Genomic DNA, 27094 nt, shown 5'->3' on the forward strand with positions numbered 1-27094 from the left:
CAGCTTTCATAACTGTGCATGCAAAGTAACAGCAAAAGCAATAGCACCATCATCGTAAAGAAGAAGACGAAGAAGTAGTTGAAGAAACATTCTAAAACTGTAAAATGCACGAAGAAAAAGAAAAAAACTGTGACTCAAGTTAGAAAAAGCGTAAAAACGAAGAATTTATACACTGCACATTATTGAATCTTGAATATATTTTTTCTAAGATATGATAATGAAGTTGAAAACGTTTCACAGAGTCGCAAAGTTAGGTTTGTTAAAACAAAAAGAAATTTCAAATGCGACGAAACTTTAATATCATACAAAGATTTATCACAGAGTCTACAAAATTAAGTTTCTTAAAACAATAAGAAATTCTACATTTGAAACGTGAAACTTTAATATTATACAATTTTTTAAATAATGATTATTCCTATATTAACTAACTCAAAAATTAAATTTTATATATAGAAGAATATAACTAAAGAAAAAATATATATTATTATTTTAGCAAAAAAATAATTGAGTTACATATTTCAAAACAATTTTGCATTAAAATCTCAATATACTGTCATTCAAGGTTTCGATTGAAGCTTAAAATGTAAACAACTCCATAACAAGTTTTAGTTTTACCACTCATAATATTTCCGTCTTCTCGCGGCTTATAACAAAGTTATAATACCCCGCTTAACAGAAGAGTATGTAATGTGGAAGGAGTTAAACAGCTCAAGATTGAAGTTAAGTGAAGCTGTGTGTTGCATGACAGTTTGTGGTCTATAATGTTCTTTGATTGAGTCGCCGCTAAGCTAAGCGAACCCAACCCAAGCATTAATCGTCTATATATGAGTGTGTGTGGAGTAGAGTAGTCGTCGTGTGTTCACGTTGTTGGCTAATCAGCGATCGCATCGATCAACACATAACTTATGGTGATCATCCAAGCGAGTGTGGCGAGTGGTGAGTAATCAGTGAATATGATCAGAGACGCGAAGTTAACGCTAAACGTGATCGGATCGGATCCACTACAAAAGTGGCCAATGAGCGAATTTGATCATGAATTATTGCAATGGCTTGCGAAATGATCATTTGATTGCATCAGCATCATCATCAGTGTCAGCTACTGTTGTTGCCGTTGTTTGTGCTTTATGCAGTTTGATGCAACTGTCGACAACTGTTTGTCACACACGATACGTGAGAGAAACATACCCCGAAAAAAAAAAAAACTAAAGCTCTTTGGTAATAAAACACGATCAGAATTTAATCGGAAATCAAATTTAATCACCAAGTCACTGTCAAGTTTAAATCGTTTGCAAATTTACGACATTTGAATTCTAAATTCCGTTTTCATTAACTATTCGCATTAAACATATTTGAGTTACACAAAAGTACCTTATATCCCTAATATACATATATTTTCTTTTTATCTTCAGTTGGTGTGTAATTAAAACTTACTCAACATGAAAAAAAAGTATTAATCCTGAAAGAACATATTTTTTTTCTTCATAAGTTCATGAGAACTGCAATCATTCGTGTAATTTGTTGAGTCTGTTTTATTTCCAGGGTCAGGATATTGCTGGCAGATTGCCGCATTTGACACCAAACACCGATGCAGACATCCGTTGTTTTGTTGCCACAGCAAAACGGCAAACGGAAATGGACGCCGGTTGCATTGTGCGTGAGGTGAGACGAAACGAACGATGCGGGGCAACACTTTCGCATAGCTTAAAATACAACAAACACAACAAACACAAAAAAAGTGCTCTTGAAAGCACATTTAATGCGCTTCCGCTTTGTGCGCAGTCGCGTGGAGATTAATAACTGACTAGTGGAGCGATTATTAAAGCTACGTGGACTATCGACTGGAACTGAAACTAAAGCCGAGGCTCTCAATGGAACTGGAACTAACCATTGGAAATGATTCCAAGATTTGCATATGAATTTGCGTGTCAATCAGTAAACGGAACAAATCGAGAACAGACAGTTGTTAAGCTAAACGTATCAATTAGAAAAAGAGAAACAGCTGCTCATCAAGCACTGTCGTAAATGCCAAATGCAAATACTAAATACTCTATTCTAATTTGCAACACAGATTAATCACATTTAAGCACTTTCTTTGTGTGAAGCTTCTTTCGATGTAAATAAATTAGCTAGCTCCAACTAGAAATCAATGCAGCTTTCTCGAGCTTTGAACTTTCAGCTTATATAGTTAAACACACACACGCACACACACACAAACATTAACATTGACTTGTGCGAACATCATTCTAAAGAGGAATTGGGAATCAGTCAAGAGAAGTCAGACGCACAGCTTCAGCTTCGGGTTTGTACATCTGACAGCTGGGCAGGCGAAGAAGGGGAACAAAAAAAAAAGGTGGACAAAAGAGCAAGCGTAGAGCTAAGAGGAGCAAGGCACAAAAAACGTCTAAAAGAGGCAACAAAAACTAATGAAGCGCGTCTATAAATAGCGCAAAATACACACGTAGACTAACTGCAGTCAAGTGTGATGAACTGCAAGATACCCTCTAGTAATTTGTAGTGTGACCAAAGCCACTTTACAATGCACACAACTGCAGCTAAAATTCTATTGATAAATATATTACAAGAAAAACTCAAAAGTTTGTATTTTCTAGTAATTTCAATTTAAATATTGTGAAGTTATTTTAATCTACATTTTTGTGTATTCAACTTATCTTTACCTTTTACTTTGTTTGTAAAAATATTTCCTGTTTTAATAGGTAATAAACTATAAACTTTTAAGATCATAACAAAAATTCAAAAAGTAAAATAACTATTATTATTTACATTGCCTTATCTCTACTTAAAACCTGATGAACTATCACACCCTTTTACACTATTACTAGCAGGGTATGCAGCAGAAAGAAGGAATGAAAAACAAGCCTGGCAACAACTGCAAACTGCAAACTGCAACTCAAAAAAAAAAAAAAAGCAGAGAAGACAAACTAAAGTCAAAGTCACAGAGACGCGCGATCAAGTTGAAGGATGGCAGAAGAAGAAGAGCAAATAACCGCAGTGCAAAATATGCATATGCATGCATGTGAAAATTGAGACAAAACTGAGAAAGTCAAAAACAAAACAAACGATACTCAGCATGTGGGAGTTGTTAGATGTGTGTGTTAGAGCGAGAGAGCACCTTGGTTATGCACAAATAGAGGCGTCGATGACAACTGCTGCTTGCTCTGGCACTCGCATAATCGTATTCTCCTGCTGCTGCTGCTTCTTCATGTTTATCCTTTCGCTGCTGCCGCTGCATTTTGTCGTCGTCATTTCACTTTTCACGCACAGTAACAAAAAAAAAACGCACCTCTACGCATGCATTGCAAAAAAACTTTAGCAAATTATTGATCAATGTAGGAATAAATTCAGTTTTCGGTATGTGTTTTCCACAAACAAAACAAAACAAAACACAACACAAAACGCACGCGCGCGCACACGAGACAAGATGAACAACGCGACGCGACTGCGACGACGACGACGACTGATGGGGCCAAAAGCAGCAGCAGCAGCAGCAGGCAACACCAACAGTAACAGCAGCAGCTGAGTAACAGAGTTGTTGTTGTAGTTGTTCGCCAGCAAACAGCAAACAATAAAAAACGAAACAAGGCGCAAACAGAGCGCGCAGCGCAGTCGCAGTAACAACAAAAGCTCAGCGCATGCGCCGACGCTACGCGACGCAGCAGCCCGCCCCATTACACGCTTTTGTTACTGCTGCTGCTGCTGCTGCCACTGACACAGTTCAATGTCAGAGATCTCTCTCTCTCTCTCTCTTTCTTGCTCTCTACGCCACTCTATGTAAAGCAAAGCCCAACTAATGTTAATGTCAGGATGAATGATGTCTATGTTATGTTAACAGCTAACAGCGCGCTGTTATTGCTAAACAATTCTAACGCATGCATTAACATTAAACAAAAGAAACTACGCACAACAACAAAAATACAAAAAATTTAACAAAAAGCCAAAATGAACAAAAAAAAAGGGGGGGAAAAAGTAATATGCGAAATAAAGTGCGCATTTGGCAAGTCAAAAGTCAAGCACACGCCTCGCTGAGCAGCTTTTGTGCTTAAATTAATTTATGTTTGTACGCACACACACACGCATATGCATACGTATGATTTGTGTGTGTGTTTACTTTGGCTTTGCTCTCTCTCACTTTATTTTATGACTTCTTATGAAAGTGTTAAGAAATTTCGCTGCCGTTTTCGAGTGTCGCCATCAAAGCGGAGAAAAATTTCACCCGCCGCTTGCAGCTGCTGCCGCTGTTATCTTTCCTTCTCTCTCTCTTTCTCTCATTAAAGTCTTGCTGTGCTTTTGATTTGTTTTCTACCATTTGCGCATGATTATTGTTATTACAATTACTACGCTTTCTTATGGCCGCCGCATCGATTATATTTTTTAAACAAAACGCGTCAGCTTAAAAGCTTACATGGGGCGTGACATTGACACTAAACAAAAACTATCGCTATCTCCATTTGTTGTTGCTCACAACTTTCTTTTCAAAATAAAAACAAAATATGTATTAATATGTATCCGCATCCCAAAAAGAAATCACATAACTTGTATAAATAACAAAAAGAAATGTTTGTCACAGCTACAACGGCAGCCCTGAAACAAGTTCGACATGCGATTCCAAGCATCATGCATCATCAACGTCGCAACCCTGGCAACCCACTTAGAAAGTGATCCGAATGGGATTAGTGGGTCTCTCTCGCTCTCTTTCTCTCCACCGTAGCATCAGCGTCTTCGTCTCTGTCTCTGTTACGCAAGTGGAGACTCAGTTCGGCCATCATCGAGAGTGGCGAATTGTTGTCAACGATGATGACGATGATGTGACATTATTTTTCTGACCATCAAAACGTGACTGTCAGTCAGCTTTGCTGCTCCTGTTGTTTTGCTCTAGATCAAGTAGAGTTATGCAAGCGCAGACCTTCAACTCTCCACTGCAGCTTAGCCTATTGCAAAAGCTTTCGATTGTTGTTGTTTGTGAAAACACTGCAAATTCGGCAGTCGATGCGCAGCAGCAAAGACACACACTCACACACATGTATGTACATATGTAATACATATGTTGTATGCGTGTGCTAAGCATTAGAAAAGTTTTGTCAAATTTAAAAGCGCGCACATAAATGAATAAGAGAATGAATGAAGAGAAACAATACAATCGATATTTATGAAATCGATACTCTGTTGACTTTGTCGAATCTCTAAATTAAAACAAATGATTTATGCATAAAATAACATAAATGTAGAAAAAGAATAAAAAAAATATAAAAATGTGTATTGAAGATTTAAATTGAATATAATAATGCTATTATGTTTGATAAACGAAATCCTTTCTATAATTAATTTTATTTTCATTCCATTTTTAATGTAAAAAAAAAATACATTATTTTCGATTCGATTTATCTGCTCTTCTAAATTGTAATTGCAAACATTATTACGCATAAATGAAAATAAAATAAATTTCTTTAAATTTATATAGGAATTTTTTACCAGTAAATTTCTATTATCGATATTGCTTTTATGTTTGCTTGCCTTGCAGTGTACTTCAATCCAAAGCCCAGCTAATCAATTAATTCTACTCTCTTTGTTAACCTGTTTTCTCTTGTTTTAAAGAACCTACTACTACATAAACACACATAGATTGAGTTCTCAGTATCAGCACGAGTTTTAATTAAGTTGAAGCAGACACACACATAAAGCTCTTCTGCTGGCTGGTAGCATTATTTGTAACGGTTTTTTTTGTTCAGAGCTTTGGGCAAGATGCCAGGCAAAAGCAAAGCAGCAAAGCAAACGAAACCAAAGCAGAGCAACAATTATAATAACAACAACAACAACAACAGAAGCAAGAAGAACAAACCTAACAATGGTAGCAAATGTTGCTTTTTAATTATCAGAAATGGTAAAAAATAGCCCCACTCTATGGTGGAGCAATGTAGGGCAAAAGACGCAAATAAAAGCTTTTCTATATTGTACATATGCGAAGTTAGACCAGACCAAAAATGAACAACAAAAACAAAAACAAAACAAAACAAAAAAGAAAGAAAATACAAACATATATACATAGTAGTATAAAACTCATTTCTTTTCACAATGTAAATCGGTCAAACCAATCAAAAAGGCAGAGTAAAAACCTCCACAACAACAGCAATAATAATAGCAATAGCAACAAGCAGAAGCAAAAGCAAAAGAAGAAGAAGAAGCAAGGCCCATCCGGCGATATTATCAACGCTCTATTAGAGTTCTTTCAACTCGGGTTTTAACAACCATTTTTGCAACCATTTTTCCTTTTTTTTCTTTTTGAATGAGCGCCGCGGGTTATTGGAAAGCGTTGGATGATTGAAGATGAGACAGCACAACAGAGTAAGAGAGAGAGAGAGAGATAGAGATGTGAACACGTTCGTTTATTGTCGCCCAGTGAAGTGACCCCAAAGCAATGCTTTTGCCCAAACAAAATGCAATTGAATATTATTGCAACAAAGACTTGAGCACGGACACAATGGATAAGAGAGCTGAGAAGCTGAAGCTGAAGCAGAGAAGATGACAACAGCAACGGAAATAAAACGTCAGACAATACCGTTCATTGCTGCTGCTGGCTGCTAGAAACATAGCTTAGCAACAACAACAACAGCAACAACAACAACAGCAACAACAACAACAGCAACAACAACAAAGGCAGCAGCGAGCCCAAAAAGCACGCAAATGAGCTGAGTGAGAACAACAAAAAAAAAGAAAGAAAAAATAGCGATAAAGCGCCTCAAACAGAAGAAAGCGTTGCGGAAGCAGCAAAAGCAAAAGCAGTAGAAGCAGCGACGTCAGCGTCGACGTCGACATCGAGTCAGCCTACGACGAGGGTCTCCAAGTGAGCTAAAAGAGAGGCGCTGCGCTGTCGAGCCTCGAGCCACTCGGCCGGTCGGTCACATATGATGGAGGGGTTCAACAACCTGCGATTGGAATAAAATACACGCAGCAGGCAGCAACAAACAACAATAACAAACAAAACAAATTGCGATAGACAAATTCGCATAGGCGAATGGAAAATTGAAGAACAAGCTGAGACTGTGACTGCAATTCAACCAGCTCAAAAGGACGGCATGCGACTAGTTCCAATACATTCTATCACAAGCAAGCAGTTCCAAAAAAAACTTATCGAACGTGTCGCAAGTTCCGATAATACTTATCGAACAAGTTAAGCGATAATTGCACTTGCAATTAAGCGTTTTAATAAGAAAACTGTTAATAAAAAATATATTTGAAAATCAAATTAAAAAAAAATTAAATAAAAATTTCAATATGATAACAAAAATGGCATAATTAAAGACCTTTGATGAAAGCCAAGAAAGTTCATGATAATGATCAAGAAATGCATGCTTAAATTCTTAATTTCAAAAAAAAAAGTTCCGATAATACTTATCGAACAAGTTATGCGATGATTGCACTTGCCATTAACAGCTTAAATAAGAAAACTGTTAATTAAAAATATATTTGAACACAAATTTAAAAATCAAATTTAAAAAAATTGAATGAAAATTTCATTATGATAACAAAAATGATATAATTAAAGACTATTGATGAAAGCAAATAAAGTTCATGATCATGATCAAGAAGTGCATGCTTAAATTCTTAATTTCAAAAATTTGAAATATTTCAGAATGCAAATAAATCCAGTTTTTGTGCAATAAGTTTGAATTTCTTTTAAATATACGTATATTTTATTTTTGGGCTTTAGACTTTGCTACGTCAAGCACACAAAATATTATTGTATATTTCGAAAATATTTAATGAAATATAATATTGAAAAGGAATTTTTATATATATGCCAAATAAAAGCACACTTTAGTATTCCAAAAGAATTTACGCTCACTTTCATTTTTGCCATTCTTTTTTTTTTGTTTATTTAAATTCTAAGCTTTCAAGCTCGTAAACCTGGAATTAGTGAAAGTCTTGGAGAAAAAACTGGAACAACCAAGCATTAAGTCTATTTACATTTATTCTACAAAATATTCGCTTTTTTGTTGGCTGTGTGTGTGTAAATGCAATAAACGCGAAAACATCAAAAGAATATTTTGAGGGCCCTATGGAAAATGTACAACGCAATAATGGCAACAAAGTGTAAAAAATATATATGTATGTTAATGAAATGCTGCTTTATATAAAGAGTGCAAATCTATGTATCTACCAACCTATATATACATATATATAGGTCTCGAGTTCTATAAATATGCGGCAGCTAAAGTAGGTATGCATTGTGTGTGCTTCAGCGATAGAAGAAGAAGAAGAAGAGCAACTGAAACATTTTATATTAAAAGGGTTTCATTTTTGTGCCATTTTTTGTGTGTTGTCTTTTGATGCACCTGCTAAAAAATCATCAGAGTCCTTTGACTATGACAAATAATGTAAATAATGAAAGGTTTATACCCTGTAAAATTAAAATCATGTCGGAATTCATTCCAGAATAAACTCCTATAATTAGCTATATTTTTTTTCACTTAAAGTTTAGTTGGAATTGAAATTAGATCATTACAAATTATTTATTATTTAAGGTGCAAAAAGATCATTTAAGGAAATTTCTTTAAAAATGTTAAAAGAAAATTATAATTTCCTTTCTTTCCTTAAATTTGGTAAAGTGGAAAAGATTTATTTATGTAAAGTTATGTACATAATATATACTTAAAATCTTGTCGAAAATCATTCCAGAGTAAACCAAAAATTTAGCTGTATTTCCTTTTTTTCATTTAAAGTTTAGTTGAAATTAAATTCATATCACCCAAAATTATTTAATTCAATGGAAAAAAGATCATTTAAGGAAAATCTTAAAAAAAAATTTTAAAAATTCAATTTTTTTCACTTATTTTTTTTAAAAATACTAAATTAATGAAAATCAAATCTTCGAAAATTATTTAAAATAATTGACTTTTTTAAATATACTAAATCGGATAATATATATTAATGAAAATAAAGTGTTATATACTAAAAAGTTTAGTATGTAATAAATGCAATTTTTGCATTTTTGCATTTTTTAAAGAAAAAAAGATCGTAACCTTCTGCTCACTAAAAAGTTTTCTATAAAACAAAAAACGCAACTTTAGAGTTTCTTAAATTCACTTATTCTTATTATTATTTTATTGAAACTAAAAAAACAATTCTTAATTGCTTTCAGGCTAATTTTTTACTTAAGAATGGAAGATCGAAAGTTTGTATAAATACTTTTGTGGCATATTTAAATGACTGAAAATAAATTGTGCCATATGAATGGCATAATTGCAAAAAGTGCAAGCAAATATAGCGCAAACTTTTTGCAGAGCATGCGATATTCGATGTTGACGTCGCAGCATTGTTTGCATTTTCGCTTGTTTATTTTGGAATACGTTTTTGGCTAGGTAGACGAGTTGAAAAGAAAATAGGAGACGGAAAGGTAGTGCGGTGTAGTTGGAGGCAGTAGTGACTAAGCATTCAGAGCCCCGGGGCGCTAAGCGTAGAGTGCTGAGCACAGCGTCTAAGCCCCCAGACGGACCCGGAACACGGCTTCATTTGGGGTTTTTTTTATACTTATTTATTTTTTTATTTTTTGGGCAAAGCAAGTGGGTTTTAGGGGCTGCTGCTGCTCCATTTGTGTTGGCTTTTTGTTGTGTTGTTGTCGCTGTGGTGATAACGACGACGCGGCCACAGAGTGCGAGCGCAGTTGACCTATTTTCAACCGCACTCACACACACACACACACACACACACACACACACACACACACACACACACACACACACACACACACACACACACACACTTGCATGTGCATTTATATACATATACATTTTCTTTTTCATACGCGTATTTATTTTAGCTTTTAATGAAAGTTATTGTTGCTATCTCTGGCAAGCTTAATCAACGCAAATGAGGAAGGCATTCAGGCAGTCAATCAAAGGCCGCGCAGCAACAGGCTGAACGAGTGAGCGAGAGAGAGAGAGAGAGAGAGAGAGAGAGAGAGAGAGAGAGAGAGAACATAAAGGGCACATGCAACCTTCCCCCCCAAAAGGGGGAGAAAAGGTTATTGTACTTTTTGTGGCTGTCGCCTGGCTCTCGTTCAGAGTTCAGAGTCCCTGCCACAAGGATTGAGAGAGCGAGCAACAGCAACAGCAGCAAATGCAAATGCAAAAAGTCAACTGCACTGGGACACTAATATTTCATAACTATAAACTCGCAAGCACAGCCAGACAACACCTACATATAGTACACTAAATGTGTGTGTGTGTGTAGCTGTTGTGTAGTGTTGTGTTGGGTGTTGCTGTCTGCCTCATTTTATGAGCAATTTGATTTATGCATCGAGTGTTCGCGCGCAGCCAACAAATTGAAGAAAGATGCGGATGACAAGGCGAACATTTGATACGCTAAATTAAGTTTAGTATTTAATGAGATACTAGATTTAAAATACAAAGTTTGGTATTTAGTGATATACTGAATTTAATACACTTATGTAGTTAAATTTGGTATATGGTGAAATACTGGATTTAATACCGTAAGTTAGGTTTGGTATTTTATGAATTTAAAACACTAAGTTAAATTTGGTATTTGATTTTGGGATTTATGTTAAGTTTGGCATTTAATGAGATATCAGATTTAATATACTAAGTTTAGTATTTAATGAGATACTAGATTTAAAATACTAAGTTTGGTATTTAATGAGATGCTGTAAGTTAAATTTGGTATATGATGAAATACTGGATTTAATACCGTAAGTTAGGTTTGGTATTGGGATTTGGGATTTAAGTTAAGTTTGGTATTTAATGAGATACCAGATTTAATATATGTACTAAGTTTAGTATTTAATGATATACTATATCTAATATACTAAGTTTGGTATTTAATGATATACTGAATTTAATACACTTAGTTAAATTTGGTAAATGATGAGATACTTGATTTAATACCGTATGTTAGGTTTGATATTTAATGGGATACGGAATTAATACCGTAAGTTAAATTTGGTATACTATGAGATACTGGATTTAATGAGATAATGAATTTAATACCGTATGTTAAATTTGGTATATGATGAGATACTGGATTTAATACCGTATGTTAGGTTTAGTATTTAATTAGATACTGAATTAAATACCGTAAGTCACATTTGGTGTTTAATAAAATACTAGATTTATTAGGAAAACAAAAAATAAATAAATAAAACAAGCAGATGACAAGGCGAAATTCTTAATACACTTGACTCAATTTAAAGTAGTTGAAAATTTTTTAATTATAATCAAGCTAAGTATTTAAGAACACATTATTTAATGAGACTTTTAACTAACAGAGAAATTTCAATGTTATCGATAAATCGATGCGATGTTTGAGATATATCAAATCTCAATATAGCTAAAAGAAAACTATTCTTGAGGCTAAAAAGAAAAAGGATTCCAAGCAGTTTCGGATATTTAATACAAAATAAAAATAATTCCTTTTTTTAAATGAGTTTTATACCAGATTTTATACTAAATTCCATATTCAATACTAAGTGTTTTATTTAGTAATAAAAAATAACATTTATCATGAATTTTGATGCCTGTTCCAGGCAAAATAATTCAACAGTTATCAAAGTAAATCAGTCGAACAAACGTACTGAGAAAGCTAAAGTGCACTAAATGAAAAAGAGTATGAGCAAACACAAATGCAACACACAGCAATATGATACATGTATAATTTCAGTTCAAGTGAAATCAATTATGTATACAAAGAAAAATACAAACATACACATACTTCATAAACAAATTGAGCAACATCTAAATTTGAATGTTTGTTTGTTGGTTTGCGAGGAGACATAAATGACATAACACGATATATGATACGAAATGTTTGAACTGAATAATGGAAAGAGTTTAATTGTTAAAAGCTTTGCCAACAAATGTAATTGAATCTGCAAATTGGTGTAACAACAACAACAACAATAACAACAAACTAATCAAATAAGAGCAAAGGGCGTTTTGGATTAATTCAGAATAAATGAAATTATTTATTTATTATTAAGTCGTGACAGTTTCAGGGCATAAACCTAAATGAACTAGAAATGACTGTTCAAGTGAGTAATCGTGGTATTACAATTAGAAGTTAATTAATTTATAGGAGCTATGAATCAACAATTTGAATAATTGCATCAAGTGTAAACTAGATTTCAGATAAGTATTGTCGAACAATATTTCTTTCAAGCAGACATCTCTCTTATTTTTAACGTTTTGTCATACAAATGTGTAATCGTTAAACTTCCTGCTTTTAATCGACTTTAAGCTGTATGAAATCGTAAATTCACGCCAATTATCATTATCAGGCTAAGTGACAAAGATATAGATGATAAAGATAAGCAGAACAAGCTGGCAACGTTAATTGTCATTCAAGTAAAAATAAACTCGTTCCATTTGCGATCGATCAAACATTTGAGCGGAACTAAATGAACCGGAATCGTGACAGTGAATCGATTCATAAAGTTGATGAGTTTATAAACAAATTGTGCGCGAGCCAGCTAATGAATGAGTTGAATGAATTTCAAATGAGCTCTAAACAAAAATTTAGCAATAAGTGGATGAAAATTATTGTGGCAACTGTTGAGTGTTTTCCTGGGGAAATTCAACAACAGCTTCGGCTTCGACTTTGGCAACACAAAAAATTCGAACGAAAAGTGAATCAAATTGAACAACGACAGAACTGAGAATGGATGTAAATAAGTAAATCATAAATAAATAAATAAATGCGCATTATTAAATGCACAACTATAAAACGATTGTCTGCGCGTGTGTTTGTTTGCTTGTGTGCTTATTGGAATTTCATGCAAGGTCAGCTTCACACTACTGCACATTACCCCCCTCTATCGTCTGCGATCCGTACCAAGCAATGAACTTTTGCGTCAGCTGGAAGGGAAGAAGTCTCCGAGAATTTGTGACGAGATGAGGCAACACTGGCGCAGCAGAGTTCAGTAATTTGGCACAGTTGCCGAGAGAGCCAGAATCGTGCAAGTGCGATCGGGACAAACGATCTTTATGAATTTGCACTTTTCTAACTATGCAAACAGGTTTTGTGCGGTCAACACGCACACACACACACACACACACACGCATAGGCACAAACACACAGTTTGGCAAGCACTGTGAAATGCAGCAGTGACATGAAGAAGCAGAGCAAACGGAAATCACTTTCCCTACTAAATGCACAAGAAATTAACTGCGATAATAAAAACAACTGACAGAGAGCAAGAGAGAGAGCCAACACACGGCAAGAGAGGCTCTCGCTTGCTCGGTCTCTCTCACTCTCGCAAGCTTAAAAGAATGAGCATGAAACATTTTGTTGTTGCAACCACTTGCTACACAAAATACATAAATACACTCACACATACACTTGCAAAGAAGCTTCCACTTCCCCATGCTTGTTGTTGTTGTTTTTTGGCTGTGTTGTTATTGTCTGATAACACCGATAGGAACTGTATTGGAATTTATTTAGATTACGTCGCACAGAAGCGGCACTGCCATTGTTGTTGTTTTATTTGTAAGCAGCACGTGCTTATATTTATTAATCTGTAATGTGCACAAAGCTTGCATGTTTTTGTCTTTTTAATTTTTGCAAGAGCCGAATACCGCAACAGCTTTTGCAACATACACAAACACAATACCAATACATTCACACACACACATGAACAACATGTGCACGCACACCCACACATACACACACATATACAGTGGAGAGAAACACGCACGCAATTTTTTTGTAGTTTTGTTGTGCTTTTAACACAGCACTGCACACACAACACTCATCAATTTGCACAATATTTTTGGGCGTGTGTCATTTTGGGTGAGTTAACAACATATTGTGTGTACCCAATTGGTTACAAAAAAAAAATAATATATATATTCTTTGTTTATGCACTTACAAATTCTTGGTCTTGTTGTTCAACCGCTACCTCCGACGCCATTTTACGAATGTGAAACAGTATCGCTGATTCGTTTTCACCACATAAACAGCTGTTTTGCGCGCAAAGTTGGCTGCGAATGACCACATCAACTACGCGAAGTTGGCTGTGGGCTCCAAAGCACTAGTGTTATCGATAAAACGTACAAGCCCACATTCCAATACTTCAAATTACAAAAATTGTTCGCACATATATGGTCACATATAGTTGGCAAATATTACAAATTATATGGAATGTGGAAAAGTGCTCGGCGGCACTTTAAAATTCAAAATGTTCGATCAGGGTGTCAGCAATATGGCAATGCAAAATATGATAACATCGACCAATTCACATTCCACATTTTATAGGACTTTTTGTTGATTTGTAAATTACTTTTAATGATCAATTCTATTTGGGTGTAGAGGGTAATTTATAAGATAATTCTAATTAAAAAATTCCTTGAAAGCGCTTGGGCTTTTAAATGCATCCCAAATAAGTAACTTGTTCACACTTAACTATAGCTTTCTTGATGTTTCCTCTTATTGTCACTGAATCAACTTACGAATTCCTTATTGTCAACAGAGCGCCAACAAAACAGCAGACACCGTTGTTTAAGTGTTGTACAATGCCGCAAACACGCAAAGTTTGGTATATTTTGTATATTGTACTATTTTGGAAATTCTAGATAACGGTCACTCTGGAATACGCACACTCGCATATACTTTCTCATACACACAGCAAGCGAATTAAAACAAATCATACAAATTTTTTTTTGGTGTCACAAATTGACAATTCGCTATCAACACGACAACAACAACAAGTGTGCGCCTTAACTTGAACCCACCTCTGGCCAAGCAAAAATACAAAACATAAACAAAACAAGCAACAAGCTAAGAAAAACGCAAACGCAAAACATAAAATTCGACAACCCGCAGCAAAAGCGAAAAGAAAAGTGAAAATATGGTGAGAGTTTTCAGCTTGAGCGTTTTCTTCAAAGGTGCGACCGAAGCACGCCTGTTGAAGACCACCTCGGATCTGCAGTCCTTTCCCTTTTTCCAACGTGGCACTGTCAACGAGTTTATGACGTGAGTAATCATTTGACCCTCCCCCTTGACCCTCGACCTGCGTTGCTAATCAGCTGACATATTGTTGTTTTTGTTGTTGTTAGTTTCGCTTCAAGGACAATTGTGGAACGCACGCAGCCGGCGCTGAGGCAATCAGTGAAACAGGATGCTTACATGTGCCACGTTTATGTGCGGGCCGATAATTTGGCCGGTGTCCTGATCGCCGATCATGAATATCCTCAGCGTGTTGCGCACACCTTGATCACCAAGATCCTTGATGATTTCACAGCGAAAGTGCCGGCAGGATTGTGGCCAAATGGTTCGGAGGCACAAATTCCGTTCGATGCATTGCCAGCGTTTTTGACACGCTATCAGGATCCCAAGGAAGCGGATCCGCTACTGAAAATGCAAACGGATTTGGATGAGACGAAAATCATCCTGAAGAATACAATTGAAGCGGTGCTAAAACGTGGCGAGAATTTGGAGGATATGGTCTATAAATCGGAACAATTGTCCATGCAGAGCAAGGCGTTCTATAAGACAGCGAAAAAGACGAATTCATGTTGCAGCTTCTCTTAAGTTAACACATTTAGTAGAACAAGAAGATGATGATGATGATGAAGAAGAAGTAGATGAAGAACAGTAAAACACCATAAACAACACCAACTTATAAAACAAAGAAAAAGAAAAAGAGGAAGCTTTTTATAACAATTAATGAATTAATTTTATATATTTACTATATATATATATACATACTATACGATTTGTATATGGATGTATGTATCTGTAAATGTGTGTGTGTGCGTGTGCTACCCATACATAGGCAAATCACGTTCCCGTTACCCGTTTCAACTAACTGGCAGTAGCAGCAGCAGCAGCAGCGATATAGTGTTAATGTTATTATTATTATTATTATTACACACACATGTAATTTATACCAATACCAATTATAATAATATACTATACTGTATAAGTGTGTGTGTGTGCGTGCTCCACGCCATGTCTCTATGTCTATGTGTCTTATATCTCCTTTCTACATACATATTTTTACTCTGCTGCCTGTCTATTTGTATGTGGTTCTGTGTGTGTGTGTGTCTGCGTGTCTGCTCATCCATCTCTTAGCTAGCTTTTGTCTTTTGTATCTGCTACCCACAACAACTGTGTGTGTGTGTGAGTTTGTTTTGCATGTACATCAAAGGAATCCCATAACTGCCGAATACTCAAGAGGCGCCATCTATGGGCTAAATAATAAACAAGTATTATGCCAAAAAAACAAAAAAAAGAATTAATAAATGAAATAAATAACAAAAAATGAAATCCATTTTCGTTTGTATTCAATTGCGAGGAAAAATAGTTAATTTATTCAATTCAAAAAAAATATGGAAACAATTTGATCTTATAATATATTTGGAATATATTTCTTAAACATGCATTAAAAATAAAGGGAAATGTGACACAGAAATTTTAAATAAAAATGTTATTTGAATTAAGTTATAAAGCGAATCAGTTAATTTTTGCTTCAAAAAATAAATTCAAATCTGATTACTTTACATTTTTATCATTTATTTAAATACATTTTTTAATGTTTTATGGTGTAAATTGAAATATAAAGCGAAAAAATGTTCTTTTAGGTAAACTTGTGATAAAAAAAAGGTTTTTTATTCTATAATTAAATATTGTTTGCAAATTTCTTTGACTTAAGATATGTTTCTACTATATTATATTAACAGGTTTAATGCAAACAATTTTCTTATATTTTTACAATATTTAAAAAAAAAAATGTTGCACTAAATAAATGGAAAAAAAAACAAATGTTTTTTGTTAGGAAAAAAAACAGTTAATTTATTGATTTTCAAAAAATTTTAGAATTGTTGCCGATTATAACAAGAATTATGTCGAAAGATGCAGAAACAAAACAAATGTTATAAACAAAGTAGAAAATAAAGCGAAGTGTTGAAATTAATTTGAATGAAACTTGCTTTTGAAATATATTTCAAATATATTTTACAAGCAAAATTTATTCCAATTTGTTAAAGTTGAAACATTTTATTTTCAAAGTTTTCGAAACGTTTTTGGTGTTGAGATTTAATTGCAAAACCTGTTACAAATTTGTCAGTTGTTTTTTTTTGTATTACTAATTCCTATTTAATTTGTTAATAATTAAACAAACCAACAAAAAAAAAGAAAAAAATAAATATATATAGTTAAATCCAATTGCAAGTGCTTCTTTAATTTGGGAATCATTTCTGGTTACGATATTTTTTTCGTTTGTGAATTATAAAATATGAAATCTTTGCTATTTTTAGTTATTTTTTTGTTTGTTTCGTTTTATTATTGTGATTGAATTGAGTAAATTGGGGCAGGCAATTGGCTGGGCGAATCTGTGTTGTTGTTGTTGTTTAGTGACGTTGCTTAACATGAAGGGCCATCAACTTGGTCTTGATGCGTTTGCGATCCCGCGCAATGATCTCCATGCGTTCCTTGATGCTCGTCTGGAAGAAAATCAAGTGCAGCGTGCGACTGGCCGAGCAAAGCTGCATAAGAATGGGTAAACATTTCAATTGCAATCGGAAATTTCATTTTATAGCTATATCTCGCTTAACGGCCACAATAGGGAAGCGCAAAAACAGGCAGCAAATAACATTTGACGACATTTATACATTGCCTTTAGTTGATTTTTGAATTGCACAATCTAAAATTAACTCGCTTAACGGCCATAAATGAAAACAAACAAATAGGCCGCTAAGTGAGATATTCTTTTTTATTATTTCTATGCATTTTCTGTGTTCATTTTAAATTAAGATGACTGTCATCATTGCCTTTAGTTGATTTTTGAATTGCTTATCTAAAATTAACTCGCTTAACGGCCATCAATGAAAACAAACAAATAGGCCGCTAAGTGAGATATTACATTTTCTTATTTCTATGCATTTTCTGTGTTCATTTTAAGATGACTGTTAAGTGAGATAATTTGATCATTTGCTGGTAAATCCACTGTGGCCGTTAAGCGAGATGTGGGTGTAAAGTCATCAAATTGAAATTACCTGCTGCAGCAATCGTGCTTTGAGGCGTATGTTGGCTGGCTCCTCCTGATCGATGCCACCAATCGTCGTCTCCATGTGCAGATTGAGCACAAAGATGAGAGTGTCGCGTATGGTTTGCACAATCCTCTGCACTTGCTCAGTCCGGAACAGACGACGCACCAGGAATCCTCGTGTTACGGCACAAAGCAACGTTGCAGCCTCCTCACGACGCTGTTGAGATGCTGCTGTTGGCAGCTAAGAGCGGCAATGCAACTCACGATTAGCATGCGGGACGTTTGTTTTTGTTGGGTTAGTAATTTAAGTTAGTTGCGGCAGTTTGTCTAGCGATCTCGCTTTAGTGCCACACTTTAGAAAACATGTGCTTAGTTAGTTAGTATTTGATTTGATTGTCCACTGAAGGAATTTGGTCAATCTTAAGGCACTTTAAGGCATTTGCTTGGCTGCGATTACTTCTTGGCCACAAAACGCTGCTTAAGAAGATTAACAGCCAGTTGCAAGAAGAGAGAGACAGAGAGTTAGAGCAAAGAAAGAGAGCGAGAAAGTTAGATACAGGGTTACAGAGTTAGGTGCACAGAGAGAGAGAGAGAGAGAGAGAGAGAGAGAGGAAAATAAAGTTTGATATATAAATGTACCAAAAGTATACCAAATCGCATATCTCACTTAACTGCCTCAATTGGGAATGTAAAATAATAAGTCTTTAATACAAGCTACTGTATTTTTCTATGTGCTTTTGCATTTTGGAACAAAAACATGTTGCTAAAAGTGTCTAAAATGTATGAACAGCTTCAAATTTAATTTAAACAAAAATATAAGCATTGTTTTAATGAATAGTTTTGGTTGCACTGTAAAAATGATCAAGTGTAAAAAACTTGTATGGCAAAGATAAGACACGTCTTGCTACAGTTTTAGTAGCACTGATCCAATTATTAGCATAACGATTAGGTAACGACAGAATTAATTTTTTATGCACTGTATTAATGTTAAGAAAGCAACACTCCTTTTTACAGTTTCATAAGCACTGCAGCAAGTTTTTAATAGCGGGTATGCTGAACAGTTTTGACATCACTGTGCAGTTTTGGCAGTACTGTATTAACGACGCAACCAGGATTTGTATAGTTTTATAAGCACTGCACGAACCCTGTGATCGCTGGCAAGCTTAATAGTTTTGATAGCACTGTGCTCACAAGTAACAAGCCAGTCTTTGTACAGTTTTGGTAGCACTATGTATATTTACGACCAGGCTTCATATAGTTTAGGCAGCACTGTATCAACATTATGATCGCTTGGAAGCCTTAATAGTTTTAATAACACTGTATTAACGATGCAACCTGGCTTTATACGTAATGACAGTATTGACGACTGGAAGAGAAATATTGCTGACGTTAAAAAGGCAGCACTTCATGGAACGGGTTTAGGCAGCACTGTACCAAAGTTTTGATCGCTGGCAGGTTTAATACGTATGCAGTTTTGATAGCACTGCGCGCACAAGTCAGTCTTTGTACAGTTTTGATAGCACTGTAGTTTAGGCAGCACTGTTGTATTATCCGTCTAGTTACAGTTTTGTGAGCAGTACATAAGAGTTGGTACAGTTTTGGCACCGCTGAAACAAATGTGGTCACATAGAAAGAGAGATAGCAACAGGCAGAAAAGAAGGGAGATAGTGTGTGTGAGGGAGATAGCTACTTAGAATGAAAGAGAGAGAGAGAAATAGAGCGAGCAATGCGTATTTTTGATGCTTACCGACTGACGACTTGGCGACGCTGCGCGACGCGTCTTTGAGAGCGACGTCGTCGTCGTCTGCTGCTGCTGCTGAGGCTTTGTTCTGCCCACCGATGATGTCGTTGTCTTGTTGATGACTCTTCTCGCTGGCGGCGTCTTGGGCACTGGACTCGACAGCTTGCGTTGCTGCTGCAGCTGTTGCGACTTCTTCAATTTGCTTTTGTTGCTTACGCTACTGTTGCTGCTGTTGTTGTTGCTGTTGTTGTGATTTGCTGTAGGTTGCGACTTGGTTGTGGCAACGCTGTCCAGGGGCAGCATCTCCGATGGCACATCGGATTCAGTGTCGGCGCCATCGAAGAGTCGCTTCCTTGCTGTCGATGTGCAATTGGGCGACAGATCAGCGGTGCTTGTGCACGCCGAGGCCGAGGATGTGGGAGCAGCCAGGGATGAAGCTGCCGTCGTCGCAGCTTGTGGGCTTGTGGATGCATTGGCATAGACGGCGACATTGATGTCGGCGCAAATCTGTTCGATGAGAAACTTTTGCTGACGATCGAATTCCGCCTGCATGCGTCGCTGCTCCTCGTGCTGATATTGGACCAGCTGCTGGAAGCGATCGCGATGCGCCAGCTTAATGTCCTTGAACATCTGACGCTTGGCCAGCGTCAAGTGTTTGCGCTCCTGTTGCGACTGCTCGTCGCACACATCGTCTGCCTCGTGGAGAGCGCGTTGCAGCAGCTGCTTGAGATATTGTTGCTGCTGTTGCAGCGATCGTTGCGGACTGTTGCCGCCGCAGCGTCGCGATGTTGCTGTTGTGGCAGAGACGAGGCTGCTGCTGGCACTGCGTTGCACTTGCTTCGCCTTCGATTCGATGGTGTCGCGTCGCAGGTGCGCCAAACTTTGTGTGGCATGCACCAGGCGTGGATTGCGTGGCGATGTTGCTGTCACAGTTGTTGCCGCTTGCTGTTGCTGTTGTTGCTGTTGCTCCTGCTCCATTTGCTGTTGCCCCACGCGTTGCATGTGCGCCAAAAGCGCTGGCGATGGTTCGTCCAGCGTAAAGGAGCGCGAACGTTGCATTTGCTGCCCACTGGCTTCGGGTTGTGGCAGCAACAGCGCCGGACTTGTGCTGGAGCGCAGCATGCGTTTGTCCTGCCACAGCACTTGCAACGGCAACGCTTCGTTGTCCGTCTGACGCTCAAAGCGCATGATGCGACTCGTAATATTGTTCAGCTTGCGACGTGTGTGGCCAAGCTGCAACCGACTGGCATTGGCACTGGGACTCAGACTGAGACTGGGATTGGGTTCGAGTGGCGTTGGCGGATTCACGCAAATGCTGGGAATGCCACAGTTCGTGTTGCTGCCACAGTTCTTGTTGCTGCCACAGCTGTTGTTGCTGCTATTGCTGCTGCCACTCTTCAGCTGCAACGTTTGTGGCCTGCTCCGTGGCGTCTCAAGCAACGCATCCTGTTGTGTGCTGTCATAGATATAAGTTGGCGTCTGTTGCAAACGTTGCTGCTGTGGCAAGATGCGTTGCACGGTGCTCATGCTGCTCGTGTTGCTGCTGCTGCTTGTGTCGCACTGCGCCTGCTGCTTGTACTTGGCCTCCAGCTGCAAAGCGCGCTGCTTTAATTGCCACATTTGCTGACGTCTGTCCGCTGTCATCTAAAAAGGAAAAAACAGTTGTTTATTTTATGCTCGAGTTGTTTTTGGGTGCCGCACCTCGATTTATACAATTAAATACGAATACTAATACTACTCACGAGTGGCGGCAAAATTGGCTGTCCATCGATGCGAAACTGTGACACGTATTGTTGTTGTTGCTTCGCAAGAAATTTGCCTTCATCGCTTGCTTTATTTGCGGCACGCAACTGATCCATCGCCCAACTAAAAGTATTTTTTCAATATTATTTTTATTGTGCAATTTGTTAACTTCGGCACTTACCTCGCTTCGTTCTCCATATCCATAATTTGAAATTTTGTTCTTGCCCCCAACACAAACCCAAATTCAAACTCAAAATAACAAAACCAAAAAACTCAAAAAAAAAAACAATAGCAAAAGTCTCGAAATTGAAAAGCAGGCGATGTTGTTGTTGTTTGTCGTGTTGCTATGGCAACTATGCAACTGCGTTTGTTATGTGCGCTGTGCGCACAACACCAACTAATTAATAACACTCACAAAAATAAACTAAACAAATTGATAATAACAAAAATTAAGTGAAACTTAAAAAGTTTTGCGGCACTCGCTTTGCTTTTGCCAAGTGTTTTGTAAGCGACTGCCAACTTGTTTGGTTTTTTAAATTCAATTTGCATTCGCACAGGTTTGCAGCTCTGGCGGTCTGCGCGCTCACCACTGCGCTCGGCTGAACAAGTTCAGAAAGTTGTTCAGGTGGACAGGTGAACTGGTTCGTAAGGCAGTTACATTTAAATTGTGTGACCATCAATGGAAATTGAATTGATAATAAGAAATTTAATTGGTGATGAATTAATTAGTTTTTCTAAGAAAGAAATATATACTAATAAAATTAATATGGTGTATAATAAGCTCGAGGCTATTGAAAAATATGTTAAGCGTATTAACAAGTTTTCATAACATTTGTTTATTGTGTAATTTATACATTTGTTTTTTTTTTATATTCTGTTTATGTACATTCTATCTAATTGACAATAAGTAAATTTTATTGTAATTTAGACATAGTTATGTTTAGTGAATAGCTTAATATTCCATTTATCTAGCAATACGTTTCGTAATCGATTATAAAGAAATCGAAAATAAAGAATTTCGTCAAACTAAAAAGATATATTTATAAAACTTTATTAGATATCATTAGCAGGTGTAACTCATGAACATTACAAAAGACATTACATTACATTATTTAAAGACATGAAATTTGGCAAACTTTCAGATTCATTCAAACATCATAGGGCTATCTAATTGCGATGGCGTTTTAAGTAATAACATTTTGTTTTACTTAACTAAACATTGAAAACTACGGATAACTGCAGGCCTTATTAGTTGTTACTGCTCTCTAACTATCTGTATTGTTTATTAGATTTAATTCAAAATATTATAATAAAAGTAGTTAAAAGAAATCAACAACACATATTTTTTTGACAATCAGCTACGCACTTTTTCGGGGACTTTTCAATGACAGCCAGTATGGCCTTATACTGGTCGTTAACAAATATCAATCAGTTCCAAAATAATATACTAAAGCACAACGGTTCTTTAATATTAATAGTCCATTTAAAAACAATTTAAAGAAGGAAAACCTAAAGTTGGATATAGATTTTAATCAAAGAACCAAATTTATGTTCGATTCGTACAATTTTCCCACTAAAATAAGCCGTAACGTAATATAGTGAAATACTAACAGCAGAAAAGTAACGAAATTATACTAAAATACCAACAGTGTGGCAGTACAGTAGTCGAATGAAGCAAGTTCATGCTGCTACTGCCACACTGTGTGGCAATTGCGCAATTAGTGTGACCGCGCTGCCAACCAATTGAAGAGGGCTGCTGGCTCGCTGCCACACTGGTCAAGAACAGTCTTCATTTTGTTTTCGTTGCGCGCGGTTGTGCTTTGCCTGTGTGTGTATGTATAGAGCAGCATCAGCAGCAGCAGCGCCGCCGGTCTGAGCGAGAGAGACTGACGCCCGTGTGCAGTTAGTAGTAGTTTTTTGGCATACAACATCAATTTTTTTTTGTCTTATTTTTACTTGGTTTCCAACCGTTTTTTTTCTTGTGCTCTGTGTGTGTGTGAGAGAATTGTTGTTGTTGTTCAAAAAAAATTTGCTGCCACAAACAAATACATACGCCAAGTAAATGTAGAAAAAATTGCAATGCTCTTCGAATCAATAAAAAAAAAATCAAATAAGCGCAAAGCATCCAATTTGTAAATTGTTGTTGTATGAAAAGTTAATGCTAGAAAAACCGTTGCAAATGTAGCGTATGTGTTTGTGTGTGAGCGTGTGTCTGTGTTTGTGTTTGAGCGGGTACCGCGCCCAAAAAAGGAAAAAAATTAAGTTAAACAACATAGCCAATTTACTATGAAACAAAATGAGCGCAAATTCAAGTGAACAACAACACAGCAGCAGCAGCAGCAGGAACAACAACAACGAACCGACGCAGCGACGACGACGACGACGCGTAGGATGCCAGCATCAATTGCAAGAACAACGGCAGCAGCGACAACAACAACTGGAGCAGCAGCGAAAGCGACAACAACAACAACTACAATACCTTCAAATAATTAAGCTTTAAACTTTACGTTTATTTGCTCAGTTGGCTGTACAACACACACACACATAAATACACACAACTACAAACGCACTCAGAAAAAGAGTCAAAAACTGAGTCGGAGTCAAAAAGCCAAGACACGACAGCTTTGCGCAGTTTTCATGCTTTGCATATGTATGCAGCTGTCTATGTGCGTGTGTGATTGTGTGTGTGTCTGTTCAATACGTGCAAACACATAAAGCCACCGTTGCGACTCAACTCAACTCGAACTCGACTCGAATCGAGTTGAGTTGAGTTACATGCTTAGTTCGAGTTGAGTGAGTTTGAGCTTCGTACTCTTTCGCTCTCTTGCTTACCTGGTCGTGACGCATTGGCTTAAATGTGTCTGTGTGTGTCTGCGTGTTTTGTTTGTCTCTTTTTGGCTGAAATGTGTGTGTGTGTATGAGTTTTAGACACACTTGCTACAGTTGTTGTTGTTTGCTGTTGCTGCCTGTGTTAGTTTGTTGCTCTTAGTTAGCTAATTAACTAATTGCACTAACAATACACAAAGGACACATTTTGTAGAGCTCTCTAAGGTAAGTTTACAACCCATTGCAACACTCTTTTTTTTGTAATTAGAAAATTCATGCACATTCTCTCTCTTGCTCGCTCTCGCATCTCTAACAAACAGCTTGGGTAGACATTTTTGTTGTAGTTGTTGTTGTTGGTATTGGTTGGCTCAAAACGGGTTTTGCTAGAAAAAAAGTAGCAGCCGCTGTCAAATACGAAAATAACACACGCATACAATTGTAGCCACACACACACACATACAACCTTAATTCGCGCTCATTGTGCTGATGTATGTCTGTGCATGTGTGTGTGAGTGTAAGGTGGGGCTGGTGACTGCAGACTGACGACATCAGGCAGCAACAGTGATCTAGAGATCAGCGCTGTCAGCGTCGCTGCCTCGGCTCAATTTCTATTGTTTGTTGTTGCTTGTTGCTGTTGTTTATTTATTGTAAAAAACAACAACAACCACACACACACACACATTTCAAGCTGATTTTCTTTTGCGCTCCTCCCCAACCCAACCATGCGGTCATCACAGACGACGACGACGTCATCATCACTACTGCGCGCCCGTTACGCCCCAGCGACGCTTGCAGCTGACGCTGACGCTGACGTTGACGTCGCAGCAGCAGCGCCCAAAAATTAGCCTAGCATTTGTTTTATTGAGGGTCACAAGCATAGCCTCAATTATGTATGTACATATTTATACATATCTTTACATTACTACAAATACATTCGCATTAAGAGTTGATCAAATTTTGGGGTTATGTCAACTGATCAAAGCGCGACTTATAATGAATTTTTTATTTTTAGTATTTTTAAATTTAATAAAAAAATTACAAAAATATGGGTTTACAATAAATTAATTAGTTTTCAATATTTTCAAATATTTTACAATTAATTGGTAGTCCAAAATGAAAAACTTAAAAATTTGGTATAAAAAAAAATATTGATTGGTATAAAATATATTTGGTATAAAAGAAATATATTGGTAATTGAAAATACAATGTAAAGATCAGTTTATTAAATTTTTGTTTAATACAGTTTTGAATTTTTTTTGGCTAATAATACAATTTTTTTTTTTTAATTTATGAGTACTAAAAAATTGCTCATATAGTTAAACATGTTTGTGTTGTCTACATCAGTATATCATAGTATATATATCATTCATAAATATTTATGAATTCAGAGTCTCAAGCGGCAAACACGTTTGTTGTTGTTGTTGTTGCTGTTGATTTTGTTGTATTTGATGTGCTCAATTTTTTATGACATCATCATTGAAAAGACATAAAGAGCAAAAAAAATGCGAGAGATTCATCAAGCGATGGTTTTGTTATACAGCTGTTATACCAAAGTTATGACAGTTTGTAGCTTAACTCTTAATGTATAACATCATTTTTAATTCAAATTAGATTGTGGATAATTTTTGTGAATTTTTGATTGGTCCAATTGAGCAAGCTAATATATAATATATATATATTTTTTGTTAGACTGGCTGAAATAATTACACTTGGCATTGGGTTAATTCTTCAGCTGATGATCGCTGTGCTTTGTGCTGTAAATTGAGTTTTATATATAGAGTGAAACATAAAAGTAATTGTGTAAGAATATATAAGTACACAAATATATCTTGAATTGACCGAGTTTCTTGAGAAATTATTACTTACTGCTGCCCTCATGGCACTTAATTATATTACGAGCCGACCTTCAATTGAAAGCGCGATAACACCACATGAAACCTCAATTTCAGATCTCCAATTAATGGTTAAACATATAAGAATATAGTGGCCATATAATTACAACAGACAAAGAGAGAGAGTTCTACGCATATTTGGCATACAATATTCATTTCAATGGTCATGGCTCGTTTATTTTTTTTATTGTCATTTGTTATTTGCCATTTGACATTCGACTTTTGACATTATTTTCATGACTGTATTTCCTGCCTTTGCTTTCATTTGGTTCCACAAAAAATCCATCATGTAAAGCTCTATACTCTATAATTTTAACTGACCTGCCATAAGCATTGAAACTTTCCATGCTGATCTTTTAGTTATCGATCGTCTTCGTTATGATCTTCATTAGTCATTCGACTTTTGACATTGTTGCCTTTATTTTCATGACTGTATTTCCTGCCTTTGCTTTAATTTGGTTTCACAAAAAATCAATCATGTAAAGCTCTATACTCTGTAATTTTAACTTTCCATGCTGATCTTTCAGTTATCGATCGTCTTCCTTATGATCTTTATTAGTCATAGCACTGCAATCGTTTAAAAGCAAACACAATTCTATATTATATGATATCATCGATGTGCGATCTGCGATCTGCGAATTCTTCTTGATTTATGCTAATGTTGTTCTTCTGTGGCATTCAAAAAAAGAAAACGCCCCAAAAAATAAATACAATAACGCTTGAGTAAAAATAAAAACGAAAAATGAAATAAAAACAAATTGTTTCGTATACTTTAATTGAGCACAAATAAGTGTGTTTTCTATGTTTATGTTTTATAACTAAAGCTAAGCTATTTGTAGCCGTCGTTTGGCGTATCTGTCAGATACATTTGTATCTTTC

General features: G+C 36.3%; 4 protein-coding genes across 10 annotated transcripts in view; 2 read left to right on the plus strand and 2 right to left on the minus strand.

The window, feature by feature from the left end:
- Nucleotides 1-14047, minus strand: part of LOC132795935 (tyrosine-protein phosphatase non-receptor type 9) — a 45468-nt gene extending 31421 nt beyond the window's left edge. The window contains exon 1 of one of the 2 annotated variants that reach the window (XM_060806902.1): nucleotides 13895-14047. In XM_060806902.1, the coding sequence (XP_060662885.1) occupies nucleotides 13895-13936 (42 nt within the window). In that variant the 5' untranslated portion in view covers nucleotides 13937-14047. Of the gene's footprint in view, nucleotides 1-3130; nucleotides 3266-13894 lie in introns of those variants that run through there. The other variant, XM_060806901.1, reaches the window with a different exon arrangement.
- Nucleotides 14048-14627: 580 nt separating this feature from the next.
- On the plus strand, nucleotides 14628-15984 carry LOC132796577 (synaptobrevin homolog YKT6). Its single transcript, XM_060807796.1, has 2 exons — nucleotides 14628-14997; nucleotides 15081-15984. Exons 1-2 carry the CDS (start codon nucleotides 14873-14875, stop codon nucleotides 15553-15555), a joined length of 600 nt encoding a protein of 199 aa, XP_060663779.1. The 5' UTR covers nucleotides 14628-14872; the 3' UTR covers nucleotides 15556-15984.
- A 1091-nt stretch (nucleotides 15985-17075) lies between these two features.
- LOC132796098 (uncharacterized) lies at nucleotides 17076-21800 on the minus strand. Of its 3 annotated transcripts, XM_060807138.1 has the most exons (5): nucleotides 21679-21800; nucleotides 21497-21620; nucleotides 19761-21398; nucleotides 18021-18254; nucleotides 17076-17510 (listed from the first exon to the last, which is right to left on the minus strand). In XM_060807138.1, exons 1-5 carry the CDS (start codon nucleotides 21699-21701, stop codon nucleotides 17376-17378), a joined length of 2154 nt encoding a protein of 717 aa, XP_060663121.1. In that variant the 5' UTR covers nucleotides 21702-21800; the 3' UTR covers nucleotides 17076-17375. The 3 variants fall into 3 exon arrangements, with proteins under 3 accessions (XP_060663121.1, XP_060663123.1, XP_060663122.1); XM_060807140.1 differs by lacking the exon at nucleotides 17076-17510 and having other exon boundaries at nucleotides 18111-18487; XM_060807139.1 differs by lacking the exon at nucleotides 17076-17510 and having other exon boundaries at nucleotides 18111-18490.
- A 1466-nt stretch (nucleotides 21801-23266) lies between these two features.
- Nucleotides 23267-27094, plus strand: part of LOC132797345 (neuroglian) — a 50993-nt gene continuing 47165 nt past the window's right edge. For 2 of the 4 annotated variants that reach the window (XM_060809065.1, XM_060809066.1), the window contains exon 1: nucleotides 23273-23399. The gene's annotated coding sequence lies outside the window, so the exon portion shown is untranslated. Of the gene's footprint in view, nucleotides 23400-27094 lie in introns of all 4 variants that reach the window. The other 2 variants (XR_009633652.1, XR_009633651.1) reach the window with 2 other exon arrangements.

This window comes from Drosophila nasuta, chromosome X (genome assembly GCF_023558535.2).
Source record: "Drosophila nasuta strain 15112-1781.00 chromosome X, ASM2355853v1, whole genome shotgun sequence".
In the NCBI taxonomy this organism is placed as follows: Eukaryota; Metazoa; Arthropoda; class Insecta; order Diptera; family Drosophilidae; genus Drosophila; species Drosophila nasuta.

Coding starts and splice junctions, on each gene's coding strand:
- LOC132796577 (XM_060807796.1), top strand. CDS start 14,873: ATGGTGAGAGTTTTCAGCTTGAGCGTTTTCTTCAAAGGTGCGACCGAA. Junction 14,998..15,080: donor ACTGTCAACGAGTTTATGAC/GTGAGTAATCAT, acceptor TGTTGTTGTTAG/TTTCGCTTCAAGGACAATTG.
- LOC132796098 (XM_060807138.1), bottom strand. CDS start 21,701: ATGGATATGGAGAACGAAGCGAG. Junction 21,621..21,678: donor GATATGGAGAACGAAGCGAG/GTAAGTGCCGAA, acceptor AAATACTTTTAG/TTGGGCGATGGATCAGTTGC. Junction 18,255..19,760: donor CGTCGCCAAGTCGTCAGTCG/GTAAGCATCAAA, acceptor TGCCGCTCTTAG/CTGCCAACAGCAGCATCTCA.